The sequence below is a fragment of the Oncorhynchus tshawytscha genome, linkage group LG20, assembly GCF_018296145.1.
Source record: "Oncorhynchus tshawytscha isolate Ot180627B linkage group LG20, Otsh_v2.0, whole genome shotgun sequence".
NCBI lineage: Eukaryota > Metazoa > Chordata > Actinopteri > Salmoniformes > Salmonidae > Oncorhynchus > Oncorhynchus tshawytscha.
Genome location: NC_056448.1, coordinates 20,564,497 through 20,585,764, shown reverse-complemented (window position 1 = coordinate 20,585,764; position 21,268 = coordinate 20,564,497). Strand labels below are relative to the sequence as shown.

The window sequence follows — 21,268 nt, the reverse complement described above, 5'->3', positions numbered from 1 at the left end:
AGAGGGGAGGGAGAGAGGGGAGAGAGAGGGAGAGAGACGGGGTGAGAGAGGGGGAGAGAGAGGGGAGAGAGAGGGAGGGAGAGAGGGAGGGAGAGAGGGGAGAGAGAGGGGAGGGAGAGAGGGGAGAGAGAGGGGAGAGAGAGGGAGGGAGAGAGAGAGGGGAGAGAGAGGGGAGGGAGAGAGAGAGGGGTGAGAGAGAGAGGGAGAGAGAGGGGAGGGAGAGAGGGGAGAGAGAGGGGAGGGAGAGAGAGACGGGTGAGAGAGGGGGAGAGAGAGCGGAGAGAGAGGGAGGGAGAGAGAGACGGGGTGAGAGAGGGGGAGAGAGAGCGGAGAGAGAGGGGAGGGAGAGAGGGGAGAGAGAGGGGAGGGAGAGAGAGACGGGTGAGAGAGGGGGAGAGAGAAATAGAAAGAGACAGAACTTCAGCTCACTTCCCTCCCTTTTCGTTACTTGGGGACAGTACAACGAGTTCCTCTCCTCTTTCCCCCTGGTCCCTGTAGTCTATGAGGTTGAAAAGTGCAGTGCAAAGCACAATCCTATCTCCTTTCATTAGCCGATTACAGTCTTGCTTCACCGGTGTCAAGGTGGTTCTGGGAACTATCAAGGTGGTTATGATGCTATCTCCAAAACAATCTGTACCCCCACGTCTATTTGTGTATTTGAGGTTTTATTATGCAATCCGTTTGTGTCCCAGATGTCTCCGAGGAAAGCCTGTGTGTGTGTGGTGGGGGGTGGGGGGATTGTGCATGTGAGAGAGCGAGAGCGAGCAGCAGACATATTTTAGCCTTTCGTGTGGACGCGCTGCAGGTCTCAAGGCGAGTGGTGCTGAAAGGTCCAGATTTTATCTACCCTGGGAAATGTAGCGCTTTAAATTGAGTGAGTCTCAAGGTGTTTTATGAGGCGACAAGGTCAGGGTGCTGATGATGATTGACACCTGAGGGTGTGTTTGTGTGTTAGAAGTAGGGTCTGTAGTGTTTCCTGATCAGGTCACATGGCCAAGGAAAAACTCCTGGACTAACTATTAAGGCAAGATGAACAACAAGATAAATCACCACACTCTCAGCTGTTTACCTGAAAGGGCACATTGCTTTCAGGTAGTATACAATAACATAAAACTGTCTGCTACGACTACATGCAGATGTTTTGTAGGGAAATGCAGATGGTGATTAAAATGGGGGTCAGTGCAACAAGGAAACATCACTGGAGTATCCGCTTGGAGTGGCTACATAGTCCTGTCAGAGATGCCAGCAGTACAGTTAGTCCTGTGTAGTGTTACAACATTCCAGGTACTTCCCCAAAATGCACAGGTTATCCAGAAATCCCAGTTTGAATATTCCTGGAATCAGAAGTGAATGGAAGCAGGAATTCTGGAATTGTCCATCCAGGATTTCTGTAAAAGCTGCAATCTTTTGGAAACCTGATTTTTTTTTCCAACCCTAGTTCTGTATGATCCTGGCTGAACTCGAAACGGATTGTGTTATACTGTATGAAGTGTCATCCTGAGTAAGGTGAGGTGGGTTGAGATGAAGAGGGTTGGAGCTGTGTGTCTGTCTGTCTGTCTGGCTTGAATTAGGCCCAGTAGCCAGGGGTTGTAAATCCACTCTGGAGGAGAGTCAGGCAGCTGTAAAGATTTTAAAGAAGGAAACTCCACATACACAAACTGTATACACACTTGAGCATACACAGTCATAAATCCCCCCACACACACAAACACACATACATATACACACACACACAGATACACAATTGGACCCGTCAACACCAGCTTTTAGTCACAGTATGAGTGTACACCGTGCATTCGGAAAGTGTTCAGACTGTTCTGTTCTGTGGAGCGAGTAGTACACAGTGTTGTACGAGATCTTCAGTTTCTTGGCAATTTCTCACATGGAATAGCCTTAATTTCTCAGAACAAGAATAGACTGACAAGTTTCAGAAGAAAGTCCTTTGTTTCTGGCCAGTTTGAGCCTGTAATCAAACCCGCAAATGCTGATGCTCCAGATACTCAACTAGTTTTATTGCTTCTTTAATGAGCACAACAGTTTTCAGCTGTGCTAATATAATTGCAAAAGGGTTTTCTAATGATAAATTATCCTTTGAAAATGCTAAACTTGGACTAACTTACACAACCTGCTATTGGAACACAGGAGTGATGGTTGCTGATAATGGGCAAATGTAAGCCTATGTTGATATTCCATAAAAAATCAGCCATTTCCAGTATTTCTGATAAATGTTATGTTATTTTAATGGACAAAAAATGTGCTTTTCTTTCAAAAACAAGGACATTTCTAAGTGACCTAAAACTTTTGAATTGTAGTGTATGTAATTAAAGGGGAAGAAACCCATGTACCAGGTTCCTATAAACCCAACATGTTGAAGATGGAACTGACTAGGTTCAGTTACTACACTCTTAGAAAAAAGGGTTCCAAAAGGGTTCTTCTATTGTCCCCATAGCGGAACCCTTTTAGATCCAGGTAGAACCTGTTTTGGTTCCAGGTAGAACCCTCTGTGGAAAGGGTTCTACCTGTAACCTAAAAGGTTTCTTTAAATGGTACTCCTATGGGGACAGCCAAAGAACTCTTTTAGGATGTTGACCCCTTTAAAATGTTGGTCCATCTGAAATATTAGGAGTTAGGGTTAAATGTTGATCCTTCTGAATGTTAGCAGTGGCTAAGCTGAAAATGTTGACTCAGTAGTGCAGTTTGTGATAAAAGCACCACATTTGGCACAGAGGTAGATGTTTGTACCCTGAAAAAATATAAATATGGAGCCACCCCAGATTTTGCCCCTGGGTGGCGTGGCAGCCACTATAACTCAAAAATAACAAAAAAATGGAAATACATATTTAGCTTCCAGTCAATGTCTCTATACCAAGTTGATAGTCTCATCTTTCAGATAGAATTGGAACTGAGTTGATAGCCCATAGCCTTTCCACTGTAAGATCTAAAAGTATGAAGGCACCAGTGCCCATTTCACCTATATCACCCATACCGGTGGCCATTTTAGGTCATACCGGTATGTCAGATCAGCTCAATCGCCAACTTCGTAGTCTCTGAATATCACATAAAAACCACACGGTGAATGAATATGTGGCAAACATACAAAAATGTATTTTAGGCCATTTAAACCATTTTCTTGTGTTATAAAAGGTTAATTAAATACAAAGTGTTACTGCTTGAAAGACAGTGTCTCTTTGAAATCATTACTAAATTGCGGTCCAGAAATGACCCCTTATTTACAGCAGGAATGCATGAAGTCTTATTGTGTCCTTAATCGGCTGTAAACTGAACAACTCCAGCTTATTGTCATTTTTTATGAACAACAGACCGCATGACCTTAGAATTATAAGGTTTCTGAAATAATTGGCTTTAAAAGTTCAAACCCTCATTGGTTCGAATGGTGTCAGCAAATTTTATCTTGTATTTTTTTAAACTTAACAACATGATTGGGGTTTAGAGTATAATATAGGCTAGGTAGAGAACATTCTACAGAACAGGGCTATGTCAATAACTACATTTAGACAAAAAAGCAAATAGAGCCTTATAATTCCAAGCACTCAATAGAAAGTATTTGTGTGGGGACATGCAGTTGTATTTATCTCTGTGTGTGTGTGTGCGTGCGTGCGTGTGCGTATGTGCGTGCGTGCATGCGTGTGTGCGTGCATGCGTGGGTGCGTGTGTGTGTGTGTCTGGGCCTCTGAGTGTGTGGGTGTGCGTGTGCATGTGCGTGTGTGTGTGTGTGTGTGTGTGTGTGTGTGTGTGTGTGTGTGTGTGTGTGTGTGTGTGTGTGTGTGTGTGTGTGTGTGTGTGTGTCTGGGCCTCTGAGTGTGTGGGTGTGCGTGCGCTGGTGCGTCTGCCTGTTTCTGTCCGGATGTTGTCTCAGTCCAGCGGCTCTTCTGAATAACAGTGTTCGCTGATGCGAAAGGTGCCAACATTTCTCCGTAGTTGGTATTCAGACCACACAATGCTGTGTAGGGATCAAAACAGGCCATGAATCCATCCTCCCCATGTGGAGTTGGGGATAATCCCCTGTGTACTGGCTCTGGTGGAAAGTGTCCCCTCCCCCGGTCTAAATGTGGTTTGCATTAGGATGATTATACAGTAGTTGGATGTCAGCTCTGTTGTCTGGGTTCTCATCATCAGTTACCTGAGCTGCTGACAAATCCCAGTCAGTTAAGTCAGTGACATTTAAGACCTGCTTGGCTCTGTCGTGTTACAACGACTTGTTGAGCAAACGCTAAATTGACGGACATACTGTGTTTTCTGTGTCGTCTTGTTTGTCTGTGTGAGTGTGCGGCATGTATCGTACTGGGTGGGGTTGTGTGTGTGTGTGTGTGTGTGTGTTTGTGCGTACTTGTGTGTATTTGCATTCTTGTGTATGTGTGTATATGTCAGCTGCATCCATGAGTGTCTTGTCCCAATTTTCACGGTTTCTCTAATGTGTCCCCTCACTCCAGTCGGACTCAACAGTGACCATCACCTGTGCAGATGGAAAGTGGAATAAGCAGGTGTCGTGTGAGCCCGTAGACTGTGGTCTACCAGACAAGTACCACGTGCACCCAGCCAACTTTAACTTCCCTGAGGGAACTACCTATGGCAGGAGGAGCACCTTCCAATGCAGGGAGCCTGCTCAGCTCGTAGGTGAGTGGTTTGGGTTTTGGCTGTGTGAAATGAATTCAGAACAGCTAATGTGTTCTACAGTACTGTTCTTGGCTGGCAGATTCATGGGATATCTTTTATATCCCTTTTATATTATTTGCTTTGTTCAACTATTTGTCTCTCCAATCTCCCACCCCTCTCCTCCTTTCTCTCCTTCCATCTCTACCCTGTTTACATCTCCTCCTACCTCACTACCTCTCCCTCCCATTTCCCCTTCTCCCACCCCCCTCTTCCCCCAGGTTCTAACAACACTCTGACGTGTCTGGAGGATGGTCTGTGGTCATTCCCTGAGGCACTGTGTGAGCTGCGCTGTCCAGCCCCACCCCATGTGCCCAACGCCATGCTGCAGACCAAGCGCTGCAATGACACGGGCCTCAAAGTGGGATCCCTCTGCAAGTACAAGTGCAAGCCGGGCTACCACGTCACCAACAAGCCCAAGAGGTGACCAACCACTTACATGCTGTTGTGAATATAAAGTGACTCACAGTCGGGGTCAATTCCATTTTAATTCAAAATCCCAGACTCTGTTCAATTGACTGGGTTTGAAATGAACTTGATTCAATTGATCCTGTTCAACTATTTATTTCACTTATCCCATCCTTTTAACATGGAGCATGTCTCTAGTCTTTGTCCTGCCAATTAAGTTCCACTCATCTCAACCCAAGAAACTTTGTCTTGGTCTTTGGCTTTGTCTAAACTCCTATCCCCTCCTTATCTCAGGCGAGCCTTTAAGCGTCAGTGCACAGAAGACGGCAGTTGGCTGGAGGGGGCGTGCGAGCCGGTGACCTGTGACCCTCCGCCTGCCATCTTCCACGGCATGTATCAGTGCACGGATGGCTTCCGCTTCGACAGCACCTGCTGGATCAACTGCCCTGGAGCCAACCACACGGTGAGACCGCTGCACACCGCTCCATGCAAGCAGGTCTGTCTCTCTCTACTCCTCCTCCCCTCAACTGTCTGTCTGTCTGTCTGTCTGTCTGTCTGTCTGTCTGTCTGTCTGTCTGTCTGTCTGTCTGTCTGTCTGTCTGTCTGTCTGTCTGTCTGTCTGTCTGTCTGTCTGTCTGTCTGTCTGTCTGTCTGTCTGTCTGTGTCTGTCTGTCTGTCTGTCTGTCTGTCTGTCTGTCTGTCTGTCTGTCTGTCAGCTTTGCCTTGTCTTTTGGTGTCTTCTTAAAACATTGTACTGGCCTCAGTGTCTAGCTGTTTGTCTGTATCTGCTGTCTTTGTGAAGTGTAAGAGGATAATGTGTTAGGGAACAGGAGATGTGAAGATCAACATAATGCAACATACAGTACTGCATGACACACATATATTCACACAGACTGCCTTTCACTGTGTTGTCCTTAACCTGAGGATCTCTCTGTGTGGTAGCCTTTAATGCAGAAATGTGTGTCAATTAGTATGTCCTGGTGTGTGTGGCTGGATTATAATGAGAGGATCAGAGGGTGTTAGGTCCAGCGTTTGCATGTATAATTCATGAATCTCCACCATTGGGAGGGGTGGAGACGTTTTTTTGCCAGAACTCTCCATTTCTAACACGTATGAACGCAGAAGTTAATCAGGCAGCTGACCAAATTACACTTGATCTTACTTCTGGTTTAAAAGAGATGACTGTTTCATAGACAGAATTGATTAGCTCTCTCTCACCTTCTCTTTCTCTCATCCCCCTTTCCTCTCTCCTACTGCCTCCCCTTTCTTTCTCTTTCTCTGTCTCTCGCTCTCCCCATCAGTCCCATTCAATTAGCAAAGCCAGTTATTAGATTAGATTGATTTTCTAAATAGTTGTGCCACAGACAGATTAATTAAGCCCTTTAATCTTCCTTGACTACATCTCCTCAGATGATTGTCAGATAAGAGTACCACGTTTCGTTGTGGCATGGAAGGTGGTTCGTAATGTCCTTTGTCTGTCTGTCTGTCTGTGTGTGTGTGTGTGTGTGTGTGTGTGTGTGTGTGTGTGTGTGTGTGTGTGTGTGTGTGTGTTTGGCAGGGGCCTAGCACCAATGTGATCCGCTGTAGGAAGGACGGCAACTGGACTGGCTCCTTCAAGCTCTGTCCTCAGAGCATGGGACAGTGCTCTCTACCTCAAAACCTCAACCCCAGCATACGAGTCAGCTGCAAGAAGGGACATGGAATAGGTCTGTATATGTGTGTGGCATAGTAGGAACCATATCATACACTACGTATGTCAGATTATAGAGAATCACTAGGGGCCTTGAGGTAACAAATAGATGACCAAGTGGATATGAAGTAAACATTTTAAGCGTCTTTAAATAAGATCAAAGGCCATTTTAAAAACAGTATTTGATATGTGTACAGTTTGTGCAGACACTGATGATGTCATTGGGTTTGTTCACACAGGTGAGGAGTGTGAGCTGATGTGCAAGGACAGTAACAACGACGTGGTGATCCTGCCTAGCAATATGACCGCAGACAGCGTACTCAAAGAGCACTGGAGAAACCCACCCAAAGTCAAGGTGTGTGTGTCTGTCACAAGTCCTACAGACGTACTTCACAAAGCACTGCTGCTCATGATCTGTCCTGTTAGGAATTTGACACTGTGTGGCTGTGTCTTGGTAATATTATGAACTACAGAAGGACCAAACCCTTCACACCTACTGTGTGTCTGGCCAATGCATCTTGGTTGGCTAGACACTGGAAAACAGATGATACTGGTAGGAACAGGCAGGTAGTGGGAGGGATAGAAAGAGACAGAGAAAGACAGAACGGGAGATCGATATAAGAGGAACCCCTTGCGAGAGTACACTCAAAGAAAACAAGTTGCAGTGCACTCTGGGACATGAAGTGTTGTGCTCCCACACTCGGTGTAGTCTAAGCACCACCCACTAGAGTATACCCCGTTTACATTCAATTACCTCTCTATTACCAGCACAGGAAGGCATGTCCCAATCAACACAATAACCACAGCGGCTTGGAAGAACACAGGCAGATCCCAGCCAGTCATCTCTGAACTCATGTGAACCACAGCCAGCACTGGGGCCAAGTCGTAAAAGTTCAAAAGCACCGTGTCGTCAGTAATCACTATCATTTTAGAAATGACACCATTACAAACGCTAATAGTTTGATTTAGATATATTTGACAGGGATATTGTATTGATTCTTCCCTGATTGCTTAAATTGGTGGTTGTGATGAGGAAACAAGGGCGGAAGGCAGTTTACAGAAGCGTACTGTGAACGTTGTGTAAACGTTATCCCCCTGGGGGGCACAATTCACATGGAGAGTAATGAAATACACAACGATAAGTACCATCATATCGCTGTATCTAAATGTGTTTGTCAGATAATTCCACCGCTTCCTCACTTAAGTGAACTCGATTTAAGTCAATGGGACCTAATTATTAAATTACAGTTAAAAGCTGTTTTTAAGGTTTTTAGCTGCAGTTGGATGGACCTTAGTGTTACGGTTTTCTTCCGTCGAAGGAGAGTCGGACCAAAATGCAGCGTGGTAAGTTAGATACATGTTTAATAACGAAGAAAAGAGAACAATACAAAAACAACAAACAGAACGTGAAAACCTATACAGCCTATCTGGTGACAACTAACACAGAGACAGGAACAATCACCCACCAAACACTCAAAGAATATGGCTGCCTAAATATGGTTCCCAATCAGAGAAAACGAGAATCACCTGCCTCTGATTGAGAACCGCCTCTGGCAACCATAGACTTTGCTAGAACACCCCACTAAGCCACAATCCCAAAACCTACGAAAAACCCCAATACTAAAAACACACCACAAAATAAACCCATGTCACACCCTGGCCTGACCAAATAAATAAAGAAAACACAAAATACTAAGACCAGGGCGTGACACTTAGATAGGGCTAGGGGCTAGGGGCTAGAGGCTAGGGGCTAGGGGCTAAGGGCTAGAGGCTAGGGGCTAGGGGCTAGAGGCTATGGGCTAGGGGCTAGGGGCTAGAGGCTAGAGGCTAGAGGCTAGGGGCTAGGGGCTAGAGGCTAGGGACTAGAGGCTAGGGGCTAGAGGCTAGGGGCTAGAGACTGGGGGCTAGGGGCTAGAGGCTAGGGACTAGAGGCTAGGGGCTAGAGGCTAGGGGCTAGGGGCTAGGGGCTAGGCTAGCCAATGAGGGCCTTGGGAGTTAGGACTGAGAACACTATGTTTTTTTCTGGGGGTGTTTTGTTTTCATTGCGAGTCGCGCCGAGTCAGCCATTTGTGGCGGTACGGGGGAAATAAAATGATCTGTTTGTAATTGATTTGTGTAATTGATATGATTTATTCACTGGGATAATATTAGTCTGGAAACGAGGCAAGAGGGGGAAAGGGAGACAGGATTAATGGGGCATCGAGATGTTCCACAGGGGTTGGATGAGGAGAAATCAATAGGCTGTTCTAGTGTGCTCAGCAGCTTGTGCCTCTGTGCCGGCCCATGTCAATCGATGCATGTGAATTCCTATACAACCTGTTCCACCTCTTTGGCTACCAGACAAGGATAGGACCCCCCCCCCCCTAGACATAAAGGAGGTAAACGTTGTCAGTCTGGTTGCGTGCAGCGGATGACTACTCGGTAAGGTTTGCCTTAAGAGCTGCCGGCTCACGCCACGGGACGTTCAGTTTCTAAATTAAAGTGTCAACTCAACCTGTTCCATCTGGGAAACGCTACTGTGCAAGTCGAACACACTTCTGAAGCGCTATCTAGAAATCCACCCTGGTATCTGCAAATGATTGAATCCTGGCCTATAAGTGTTCTCAGATGAGTGATACTTACCAAATGTGATCCATACCACCTACAATATCACGAGAACTCAATAGTAGACTGATTATGATAAGTACAGTATATTTGCATAGAGAACCATCAAATATGTTGATGATTGAATCACTACTAACACATGATTTGATTCTATGGTATTATTCTCATAACATTTGACCTTAAAAGCTCCATCATTCTACTCTAGATTCACAACAAAAAAATGCAGCCGTTTCTTTAGTGTTCCACCTGTTCAAGAAGAACCCAGGCAAAAAATCCACTTTGTATTTCCATATGTGCTGAGCCAGGGGGTTTGGCCTTTTCATCAATAATAGTGATGTATCACCCTTCCGACGCATTCGTTGTGGGGTTTGACCCACTTAGACTACCATTCTCCTCCTCTCGCTCACTCTCTGTAGCACGCTTCCCTGCCTCAGCAGAAATGACACTGCTACCTTTAGAATTTGTCATTTTTTTGTGAATAATATTTATTAGGGACATGACCTCACTGTGCAAATAAGGATCTATTTTGGTTGGATATCAGTACCTCTGGGGCAGGTGCTGGGGGCGAGGATCCCGTGCTCGGAGGTGTTAGGCAAAGCCACAATCGTGAATTCTGTTGATTTACGGCCGAGCAAGTTTGCGGAGGACTTCATCTTAGTGAACATTTTATTTGATTTAACTAGGCAAAAACAGCAGCGAAAAGTTTTTAAACTAAGACTCTCTAGCCCCCACTCCTCCACTTTGCAGCTGTACATTTACCAAAGTTGAACCACTCATGGTGGTCATCCTAACTGTGGGAGGCCCACCCCACCCAACCCCTCAGTGAGCTCACTCACTTCACTAAGGCATGCTGGGAAAGGAGTGTGCTGCTACCCAGTACCCAGCTGTCCTCAGATGCTCTGTTGTTCTTTCTCTCTCTCGATCCCTCTCTCTCTCTGCCCTCTCTCCCTTCTTATTTTTTCTGCCATTGATTTGCTGACGGCACTGAAATGAAAAATACCCTAGTTTGCAGCAGCGAAAAAGCACTTCAACTCGTGTGTTATTGGGACGCAGCAGGGCTGGGAAATAGCGCTGCGGCGGAGGTCAGTCAGTCCTTTGCTGTGGATGGCACTTTTGATCCAGTCCGCACCGGGTTGCTTTTGCCTCACTGCATGTACAGGATCTCCTTCGTCTGGGGGCATCATGTTCCCCTGAAAACCCTCTCAGGTCTCACCCGTTTCACACAGACACAGTCTTGTATACGCTCTCCCAGCCTGCCGCACACACGCACACACACACACACACACACACACACACACACACACACACGCACGCACGCACGCACGCACGCACGCACGCACGCACACACACACACACACACTCGCACGCACGCACGCACGCACGCACGCACGCACACACACACACACACACACACACACACACACACACACACACACACACACACACACACACTCACTACATTCAAATCACCTCAGAAGCCCACTTTTTCCTCCATTAATCCCAATGAGAGCAGACAATAACAGTGCAGATTCCACACATACTGTGGAAATATTTGAGAACATGTTTCATACATACAGTGATGCAATCTCCCGGGGCCGGTGCCCTGGTATGAAAGAGCACCGTTATATATAAGGATCAAGTTATATAATGTCAAGTAGATTTATTCAGCAATCTGTGGTAATCAATCAAACGCAGGCTTCTCCACCACTGGACACACTCATGCATCCATTCATATGGAAAAACACCATGGACTATCCTCCTCCTGAATGTGGAGTGAGTTAAGGTGAACAACTGTTAATCAGGAACATGGTCGTTCCACTAGAGGGTTGGCACCCTAACCTCCTTTTCACAAACCAAGGAGAGAAGATTTACCCGTCCACATTACGTGTCCGAGATCAAAGGGAATGCGGTAAGCGTTGTCCAAACAGGCACACATAGCGTGGCAAGAGAGGGAGAAAAAAATTATGATTTACAACAAAAGCTGTTTGATTTAGGTAAGCTAGGAACCTTGGAATGAGGTGGAGGCATGACGTGGTTAAAGCAGGATAGGTCTAGTCAGCTTCAGTCGCTTTGGTAAAAACATCTCATTGTAAGGTATTTCACGGTATTTGACCTGTAGAAACACACGCCGGAACTCACCTTTGTGCACGTGAATCAGCTAGGAGTGTAATGTGCTTGTGGTTGGGATCAGACGTCACTGCGAGTCGGATCTGTTGAAACAAGGCAAAGAGGTGGTAGACTTCAAAGAGCCAACCATCCATCATCAGACGTGGACTATATCCTCCTCTCTAGCTTCTTGACAAGTTTATATTTGTTAACGCCCCCTGCGAACCATTGACAAAATCAATATTGCCTTACATTGTATGGAGAGATATGAATCAGTTAGTTGGAGGACCAAGGTTATGACCTGAGTCTGGCATTGGAAGAAAGAGAGAGAAAGTTCTGTGCCAGCGTTCCTGTCAACGTTGGCTGGTGGAGACTGTGTGTGTGCAGCCTAGTCTTGCCATATGACTCCTTGTTTATGTTTGTGTGGGTTTTGGGGAAAGACGACACAGTGATGCATTCACAGCAGCCGGCAAAACATGCCGTTCCACATATACTTTCACTCCACAATCTAATATTGAAAGCAGGAAAAAATGCTTTTCCCACCATCATTACTAGTACTACTAACACTACTATGGCTACAATGTCCATCCTTACAACTATATCTCCAACCTGTCATTTATATTTGAATCAGTATATCTTATTCCATCGCCCACAGATTGACATTTCATCCATATACAGTAGAGATATTTTGAGTGTCTGAACCACTTTTGACTGTTTTCCTTTTGTCTCCTTACAGAATGTAGTGTGTACAATGGGACTGAAGTGGTATCCACACCCAGAGGTGCTCCACTGCATCAAAGGATGTGAGGTAAGAACTTCTATGAGCTTTCTGAGGATAGAGTTTATCTATGAGATTAAGGTTTCACTTGAGATAGAAGATATGGGTGGGGGGGGTGGGGGGCTCATCTGTGTGATAGGATGTGAGGTAAGGGCTTGAACTGCATGAGAGGAAGTGAGGTAAGAGGACATGGCATGCATCATGGAGGCCAGTGGTGATGAGGAGAGGTGTGTGGGGAGTATAAACACTGTAACAGAATATATACACACGATTAAGTGCTCAGATAACAAGGGCTTCTTTATGTAGTTTGTAACCTATCCTGATATTTTCTAACATGTCATCAGATCAGACATCACCTTCAGTTTCCAGATATGTTGCTTTTTTCAAGTTGTTCTACTCCCCATGGAGTTTGTGCAGACACTAGCTCGGCGGGAGCTGTCAAAATCCAACACGCAGTCAGTTGTTTCAAATGGAGCTGGACAGATAAGAGAGATCAGGCCTGGTCATGTTTGAAAGAGTTGGCAGCCATTACTGGCTCTTACCTGGAACTGACTAGCACTCAAACAGATACAGACACAGATATACCCACACACACACAGACACACACACTTCTGAACAGACTGCCCTAAATACAATGCCAGCCAGGTAGCTAGCTAGCTGGACAGCTAGCTATCAGAGAGACATGCCTTTTTACATCAGGCGAGCTCATTTGGGAGATGGTTGTAATATAACATTGTTTCAGAGCATGTGTAGCTAATTGTTCTCTCCGGGGAGATGTGCTGCTCCTGTGACGTCAGTTACCGTGGATACCGGCACAAGCGGAGACGGTTGTCAGTGGAAGGCAATTAGAGGCGGGTTTGATTCATGTCGTCTCCGAAATGAAACACTTTACCCACATGGGGACCTGGATCTGTTTCAGAGAATCCCTCTGCTAGAGAAGAGAAGCAGGAAAGAACTGATACTGGGCTATGGCTTTAATACTTTGTCTACACACCCTATGTAGCTGATATTGTAGCCAATATTTTCAGATCAGATATGTTAACAAAACATGTTCTTTCCTTGGGGCAAAATATATATTTAGATTTGACTGTGATAAGCTATGTATTTAAATGTTATGGTGGTAAAGAGAGTATTCCCCTTCTGCTCAGTGTTGGTAAAAGGATGATGTCATCATTCACACAGTTAAAGCCGATTGGATAACCAAGGAAGGGGGGGCTACCCTCATAAATCACTTGATTGGAGTGTTTCTTAGCCTCATAGTTTATGGTGTCCTCACATTGATTTACATGTCTGGACCTCTCACGGCTTAAACAGTCACAGTGTGTCACAAGTGTAAATTATGCACCAGATTAATCAGCAAATTCAGCACACAACCTCAAGAAATGGCACTGGGTGAGATGGGGACAAAACAAGTTTACAAGTTTAAAGCTGCAATATGTAACTTTTTGGGCGACCCAACTAAATTCACATAGAAATGTGAGTTATATTCTGTCATTCTCATTGACTGCAAGTCTAAGTAGTGGTAGATCTGTTCTATGTGTGATACTTCTATCCTTCCTGTTCTTAAGTTTATTTTTTTGCGGGGGTGACCTGATTTGTAACTATTATTTTATTTTGGGTCAAAAGGGGTTCATTTTGTCAAACAGATTTTGTGCCCAAAAGTGTATTCTAGAGGGGGACAATAAATAGAAAACAAATTTGGTTAGGATGTAGGGGCAACTTTACTTCATCTTGTCTTCAGGAGATTGTATTGTTTATTTAGTCTGATCAGTGGAACAATTCTCATTCGTAACAATGGGCTAAAATACAGGGGTAATTACTGTGCTTGTCAGCAAGCAGTTATGGCAGTTATTCCCCCTTTTTTAAATTATTCCACTTCTTCCCAATTTTGCCAATTTAATCACATATTTCAAATCTGGTATGCCTAACTTGTGTCTTTGAAAATGTATTATATGAGGATATGCGTTTTTGCAACCATTCATGGAGAGTTTTGAATAAGATATACAAATAAGCAATGGATATTAAATTCTGCAGGAATCTAATATAATTGTTGATATTTTAGTATTGTGCCCATGCTAGGCAGAGATGGTAAGGGGGCTCACAACTCATAAACACGTCATATTTTCTATGTAAGTAAGATCATGGCAAGGATCTTCAACTAGTGGCCATAAACCACCTGAATGTTGTTATTCATTCGATTTTTCTTAAATGTTGGGTGATTTAGAGAAATTAACTGTTATAACAAGAACATTTTCAAACACCCAGCACTTCAGAGGAGGCCAACCCTCCTGGAGAGCAAGCAGGATTTTCTTCCAGACCTATTTTAAAGAGATAATTTACCCAAATTACAAAATGTTTGTTTCCTTACCTTGAAAGCAGTCTGTAATTACCCACTGCCATGAATAATTAATATAAACATTTTACTTTAAATTCCATCCCCCTCTGAAAGTAACAAAGTCATTGAATTTTGAGTGTTAATTTATTGTTCAAAGCATCCTGAATACACCTGACCTGTGGTTTTAATGGTCATGCGCCTAAGCCATGTCAAAATACGTAGAATTGCAGCAAATTAGCTTTCAAACTAAAATGTTCTGTTTAACACCGAACCCAAACCGGCTGCGTGCATGCACCATCGTGCGCCATCGTGCTCCATCGTGCGCCATCGTGCTCCATCGTGCTCCATCGTGCGCCATCGTGCTCCATCGTGCTCCATTGTGCGCCATCGTGCGCCATCGTGCGCCATCGTGCGCCATCGTGCTCCATCGTGCTCCATTGTGCGCCATCGTGCGCCATCGTGCGCCATCGTGCGCCATCGTGCTCCATCGTGCTCCATCGTGCACCATCGTGCTCCATCGTGTGCCATCATGCTCCATCGTGTGCCATCGTGCTCCATCGTGCACCATCGGGCTCCATCGTGCTGCACCATCGTGCACCATCGTGCTCCATCGTGCTCCATCGTGCTCCATCGTGCACCATCGTGCTCCATCGTGCACCATCGTGCGCCATCGTGCTCAATCGTGCTCCATCGTGCACCATCGCACCATTATGCTCCATCGTGCACCATCGTGCTCCATCGTGCTCCATCGTGCTCCATCGTGCTCCATCGTGCTCCATCGTGCACCATCGTGCTCCATCGTGCTCCATCGTGCACCATCGTGCGCCATCGTGCTCCATCGCGCATAAATGTATTTTGTCCCCTTACACCAAACGCGATCACGACACGCAGGTTAAAATATCAAAACAAACTCTGAACCAATGACATTAATTTGGGGACAGGTCGAAAAGCATTACTCATTTATGGCAATTTATCTAGTTAGCTTGCACTTGCTAGCTAATTTGTCTTATTTTGCTAGCTTGCTGTTGCTAGTTAATTTGTCCTGGGATATAAACATTAGGTTGTTATTTTACCTGACATGCACAAGGTCCTCTACTCCGACAATTAATCCACACATAAAAACAGTCAACCGAATCGTTTCTAGTCATCTCTCCTCCTTCCAGGCTTTTTCATCATTTAACTTATATGGTGATTGGCATCTAAACTTTCATAGTATTACCACGACAACCGGCAACAGTTCGTCATTCAATCACCTACGTGTGTATAACCAATGAGGAGATGGCACGTGGGTACCTGCTTCTATAAACCAATAAGGAGATGGGAGAGGCAGGACTTGCAGCGTGATCTGCGTCAGAAATAGGAATGACTTCTATTTTAGCCCTTGGCAAATGCAGACACTCGCTGACGCGGGTGAGCAGTGTGGGTGTAATAATTGAATAACATAGATTCCTACATTTATTTTGCAAATTGCGCGAGCGGTGTAGTCAGGGTATAAGGGTTGTGCCAGGGGGCAATGAAATTCACATTGCAAATCTCACTCCATGCTTTCTTCAAAAGTTGGGAGCCGTGAATACAATATTAACAAAATCAAACGTAAACTAATATAGAGCTTTTAAGTGGGATAATCAAACACAAATAAATCAGAGGGAATCAGTGGACTTTTCCTCTCTATGTTGTCCATATGTGTAAGTACAGTACACTGTATAGGTTGTTGATGACGTCCTGTCTCTTATTGTCTCCTCCTGTTTGTTGCTGTCTCTGTCTGTCACAGCCCTTCATGGGAGACAATTACTGTGACTCGGTCAACAACAGAGCCTTCTGTAACTACGACGGAGGGGACTGCTGCCACTCCACCGTCAAGACCAAGAAGGTGAGTTACATCTGGACCTGGAGTCACTAAACCTTATCAAGACAAAATGTCTTCTTTTTATCTGCCTTTTGAACTTGAGTTAAGATAAGAGTTAAGTTAGGATAAGAGTTATGTTAGGATAAGAGTTATGCTAGGATAAGAGTTAAGACAAGAGTTAAGTTAAGAAAAGAGTTATGTTAGTATAAGATATGTTGCTTCTCCTAAACAAAGTTCATGGGAATAATCTTAAATGTATTCTTCTGTTGACACTGTGGCTACTGAGAGTTATTTGAAATCAGTTGTGAACTTGCCATGTATTTTTGAACTTGACCTTTTGAAGATAAGCTACAGTGCCTTGCAAAAGTATTCGGCCCCCTTGAACTTTGCGAACTTTTGCCACATTTCAGGCTTCAAACATAAAGATATAAAACTGTATTTTTTTGTGAAGAATCAACAACAAGTGGGACACAATCATGAAGTGGAATGACATTTATTGGATATTTCAAACTTTTTTAACAAATCAAAAACTGAAAAATTGGGCGTGCAAAATTATTCAGCCCCTTTACTTTCAGTGCAGCAAACTCTCTCCAGAAGTTCAGTGAGAATCTCTGAATGATCCAATGTTGACCTAAATGACTAATGATGATAAATACAATCCATCTGTGTGTAATCAAGTCTCCGTATAAATGCACCTGCACTGTGATAGTCTCAGAGGTCCGTTAAAAGCGCAGAGAGCATCATGAAGAACAAGGAACACACCAGGCAGGTCCGAGATACTGTTGTGAAGAAGTTTAAAGCCGGATTTGGATACAAAAAGATTTCCCAAGCTTTAAACATCCCAAGGAGCACTGTGCAAGCGATAATATTGAAATGGAAGGAGTATCAGACCACTGCAAATCTACCAAGACCTGGCCGTCCCTCTAAACTTTCAGCTCATACAAGGAGAAGACTGATCATAGATGCAGCCAAGAGGCCCATGATCACTCTGGATGAACTGCAGAGATCTACAGCTGAGGTGGGAGACTCTGTCCATAGGACAACAATCAGTCGTGTATTGCACAAATCTGGCCTTTATGGAAGAGTGGCAAGAAGAAAGCCATTTCTTAAAGATATCCATAAAAAGTGTTGTTAAAGTTTGCCACAAGCCATCTGGGAGACACACCAAACATGTGGAAGAAGGTGCTCTGGTCAGATGAAACCAAAATTGAAATTTTTGGCAACAATGCAAAACGTTATGTTTGCCGTAAAAGCAACACAGCTCATCACCCTGAACACTCCATCCCCACTGTCAAACATGGTGGTGGCAGCATCATGGTTTGGGCCTGCTTTTCCTCAGCAGGGACAGGGAAGATGGTTAAAATTGATGGGAAGATGGATGGAGCCAAATACAGGGCAATTCTGGAAGAAAACCTGATGGAGTCTGCAAAAGACCTGAGACTGGGACGGAGATTTGTCTTCCAACAAGACAATGATCCAAAACATAAAGCAAAATCTACAATGGAATGGTTCAAAAATAAACATATCCAGGTGTTAGAATGGCCAAGTCAAAGTCCAGACCTGAATCCAATCGAGAATCTGTGGAAAGAACTGAAAACTGCTGTTCACAAATGCTCTCCATCCAACCTCACTGAGCTCGAGCTGTTTTGCAAGGAGGAATGGGAAAAAATGTCAGTCTCTCGATGTGCAAAACTGATAGAGACATACCCCAAGCGACTTACAGCTGTAATCGCAGCAAAAGGTGGCGCTACAAAGTATTAACTTAAGGGGGCTGAAGAATTTTGCATGCCCAATTTTTCAGTTTTTGTTTGAAATATCCAATAATATCTAATAAATGTCGTTCCACTTCATGATTGTGTCCCACTTGTTGTTGATTCTTCACAAAAAAATACAGTTTTATATCTTTATGTTTGAAGCCTGAAATGTGGCAAAAGGTCGCAAAGTTCAAGGGGGCCGAATACTTTCGCAAGGCACTGTACATAAAGCCTTGTCTGTTGCACATTGACATTGCTCAGTTGCCCAGCTTTAGGGTTTGAGGGTTTTTACTCCACCAGTTGGTGCTCATGGTTGTCCTTTGCCACCTCTCTCTATGATCCAGATAAGGGCCTCTTCCGCTATGTGAACAATACACAGCTGTTCTGTACACTCTGTGTTTCTCTAGCTTGCTGTGTGTATTGTGGTCTTTTCCCCAGGCTGTCTGGCTTTCTGGCTGGGTTAGAAGTCTATCATAGTTCCTCTGCCCGAGTCTGTACTATTATCTGTTTCTCTGGCTCCTTCTGTTCCTCTGTGTATCTGGCTGGGTTTTTACTGTAGCATGTGTGTCTGTCTGTCTGGCTGGATCCGGAGTCTCTTCATTTCCTGCTGGGAGGCGAGCGCATGTGTCCCCTCTCCCCAGGGTCCAATCAGAACGTGTGTGATTGCTTCCGTTCCACCCACCCCGTTCCTCTCAGGCTCCACATTGGCCTATCCCACTCTCTCTGTACCTGTTGTAAAAAGGAGACGGTTCTTGGCTTCTGTTGTGTAGCCAACCTGGTAAAATAAAAAGTCATTTTTAAGTCAAAAACTAAGAGCCAAAACCCAGGATCAAGCCAGAGGCGATTGCATCGTCTTTGTTGGACCCACCCATGCTGTGTTCCAAAAGACTGCTGTTTGTTGACTGGCTGCTTTGGCCCATTGACTTGCCAGGGCTCCCAGTAAGAAGCTGTTCAGCAGCACCAGGAACAAGTTGTCTTTCACAAACTCTCTGTCTCTAGATATGGGAAACCAGCAGTAGGCATGGACTGACTGGTATGTATCTGATAACGAATGTGTCTGGTATCTGTTAACAGAGCAGTAGTGGTATGCCAGTCACCAGTCTCATGCTGTAGCCTACTTGGCTGATGTTCCATCATTCTTACAGGAATGTTTTCTGTCCATTTCCTTTCATTCGAGTCAGTCATGTACTACTGTATGTTCAGACATGTTGCCCCATAGAAACAGGCTTTGTTTTTGTCCTTCACTCATCTGTTGCGTATTAGCACAGGAATAGGGGGTTTTAGAGGGTTTTTAGAGTCTTAAGTCCATAATTGAGGGTAGAAAGACACTGTCACAGTGTGCGATGTAGCCACTGTGATAAACAAAAATACAACTCCTACCAACATAATATTGGCCACTTTGGTGGTTGGTGTCTTTGGATATCAGATACCAGACAGACACCAGACAGACACCAGACAGACAGACAGACAGGCAGAGGAGAAGGCTCATCTCTGGGAGCGCGTGTCTCTGAACGTCGGCCATTTCCGCTGAGCTGCAATGATAAGAGGATCACCTGGGCTCAAGCCCCAAAGCCATGCGCTACTCCCAGGCATTCAGCCTGGCAGCTGTTGAAGCAAACACTTCAGCTGGTATTTCGAAAGTGACTTCCCTGGAAATGGTTAGGATTTGGGAAAGATAGAGAAAATTGCTCTGAAATAACCGATCATAATGTGATTTATCGGCTGCCAGAAGAGAATGGCGGAAGAGGTTACCTGAGTTGAAGACATGAGAAGGAAATATACGGAGGAGAAATGGGTCTGACAGCTGGGAGAGGCATCAAACAGTAGTCCATTGAAAATCTGCACATTTCTTATCGAGAATGTATGAGGAACTCATCCATGAATATCGAACATGTGGCATCTAAATTCAGTATAACGACTGCTCAAAGACACCTTTTAATGCCTCATCTGACTCTGTGAAAACAGTCCAGACCTAAATAGTGTTTCATGCATGTGGACTGTATTGTTGTTTTAAGTGTGTAGAAGTGTAGTTGGCTGTTGTTGTTTTTGCCTTTGAGATGTGGTTGTTTTTCATGTGAGGCAGAGCTCACCCTGACCCTCATCTCTGTCTGATCATCCCAGCCCCAAACAAAACAACACGACAATGACAAAGTAACTCAGACCTCTTTTTTTACGACCATCTATTCTGCCCACTCACTGGTGCCACACAGACACAGTCAGTCAGTCACACACTGTTTTCCTGCTTGTGGGAAGTCAGTGTTGTTGTTTCAGCCACAGGCAGAGATTCCATCTAGAGAGCTGCATTCCCGCGGGTGTCCCGTGGGACATGCGGGCCCCTACAGAGCATTGCAGCACGGTTGGCATTTTCCATGCTGTGGGAGGGAGTGGCGGTCAGACAGACCACTTTGGGATGAAAATATGTTTTTGTCCCGCAGATTATTTTTGAAAGGTTGTCTTTTTGTTTTGTATGTGTGTGTGTGTTATCTGATGTATTAAAGCACCTCGTCGTCACACTATTCTCAAACTCTCATAGGATGATGCTGCTTCAAATTCAGTAGCATACCTCTCTTGTGTTGGGCGTGCGAGATCACATGCACCTATATGTGTGCTGCAACATACAGTATGTGTGGTCCTAATTAAATAGCCTGTAGACTAGGCTATATGGGAGGAGAAGTACGGCTATAATAGGGTTTAGTTTAGACTCTGACTTTGACTGTAAATCAATATTGATAACTCAATATTGCTTGCAGATTGTTGCGCTCCTTAAAGTTATGCAAAATGTTAACTGTCAATTAACTGTCAATTCAACTATATTTTGTTCCAAATATATTCTTTTTTCAAACCACGTCTACCCTTTTGCTGATGTAGCTGAATAATACTGATAGCCTAATATAATGGGCCACATGAGCATCTCTGGTATTTTAACCTATTTCTTAGGCTATTTTTGCGCATTTTGATGTTTACCAGCGGTGGTAAAATTGCTGGGACAGGGAATGCAAAGTGAGCTGCTACATACACCTCAAATAACATTTTGGGACCAGTCCTTGCAGGAGCTGGTGGGAGTCAGACGAGAAGT

The 21,268-nt window shown here is 44.6% G+C and overlaps 1 protein-coding gene across 2 annotated transcripts in view; it reads left to right on the top strand.

Annotated features, from left to right (window-relative positions):
* LOC112219324 (pappalysin-1-like) overlaps window positions 1–21,268 on the top strand; it is a 126,587-nt gene that overhangs the window by 91,812 nt on the left and 13,507 nt on the right. Inside the window, exons 15-21 of one of the 2 annotated variants that reach the window (XM_042302314.1) lie at window positions 4,452–4,635; window positions 4,893–5,094; window positions 5,374–5,542; window positions 6,638–6,785; window positions 7,009–7,124; window positions 12,216–12,287; window positions 16,364–16,462. In XM_042302314.1, the coding sequence (XP_042158248.1) occupies window positions 4,452–4,635; window positions 4,893–5,094; window positions 5,374–5,542; window positions 6,638–6,785; window positions 7,009–7,124; window positions 12,216–12,287; window positions 16,364–16,462 (990 nt within the window). Of the gene's footprint in view, window positions 1–4,451; window positions 4,636–4,892; window positions 5,095–5,373; window positions 5,576–6,637; window positions 6,786–7,008; window positions 7,125–12,215; window positions 12,288–16,363; window positions 16,463–21,268 lie in introns of both variants that reach the window. The other variant, XM_042302313.1, reaches the window with a different exon arrangement.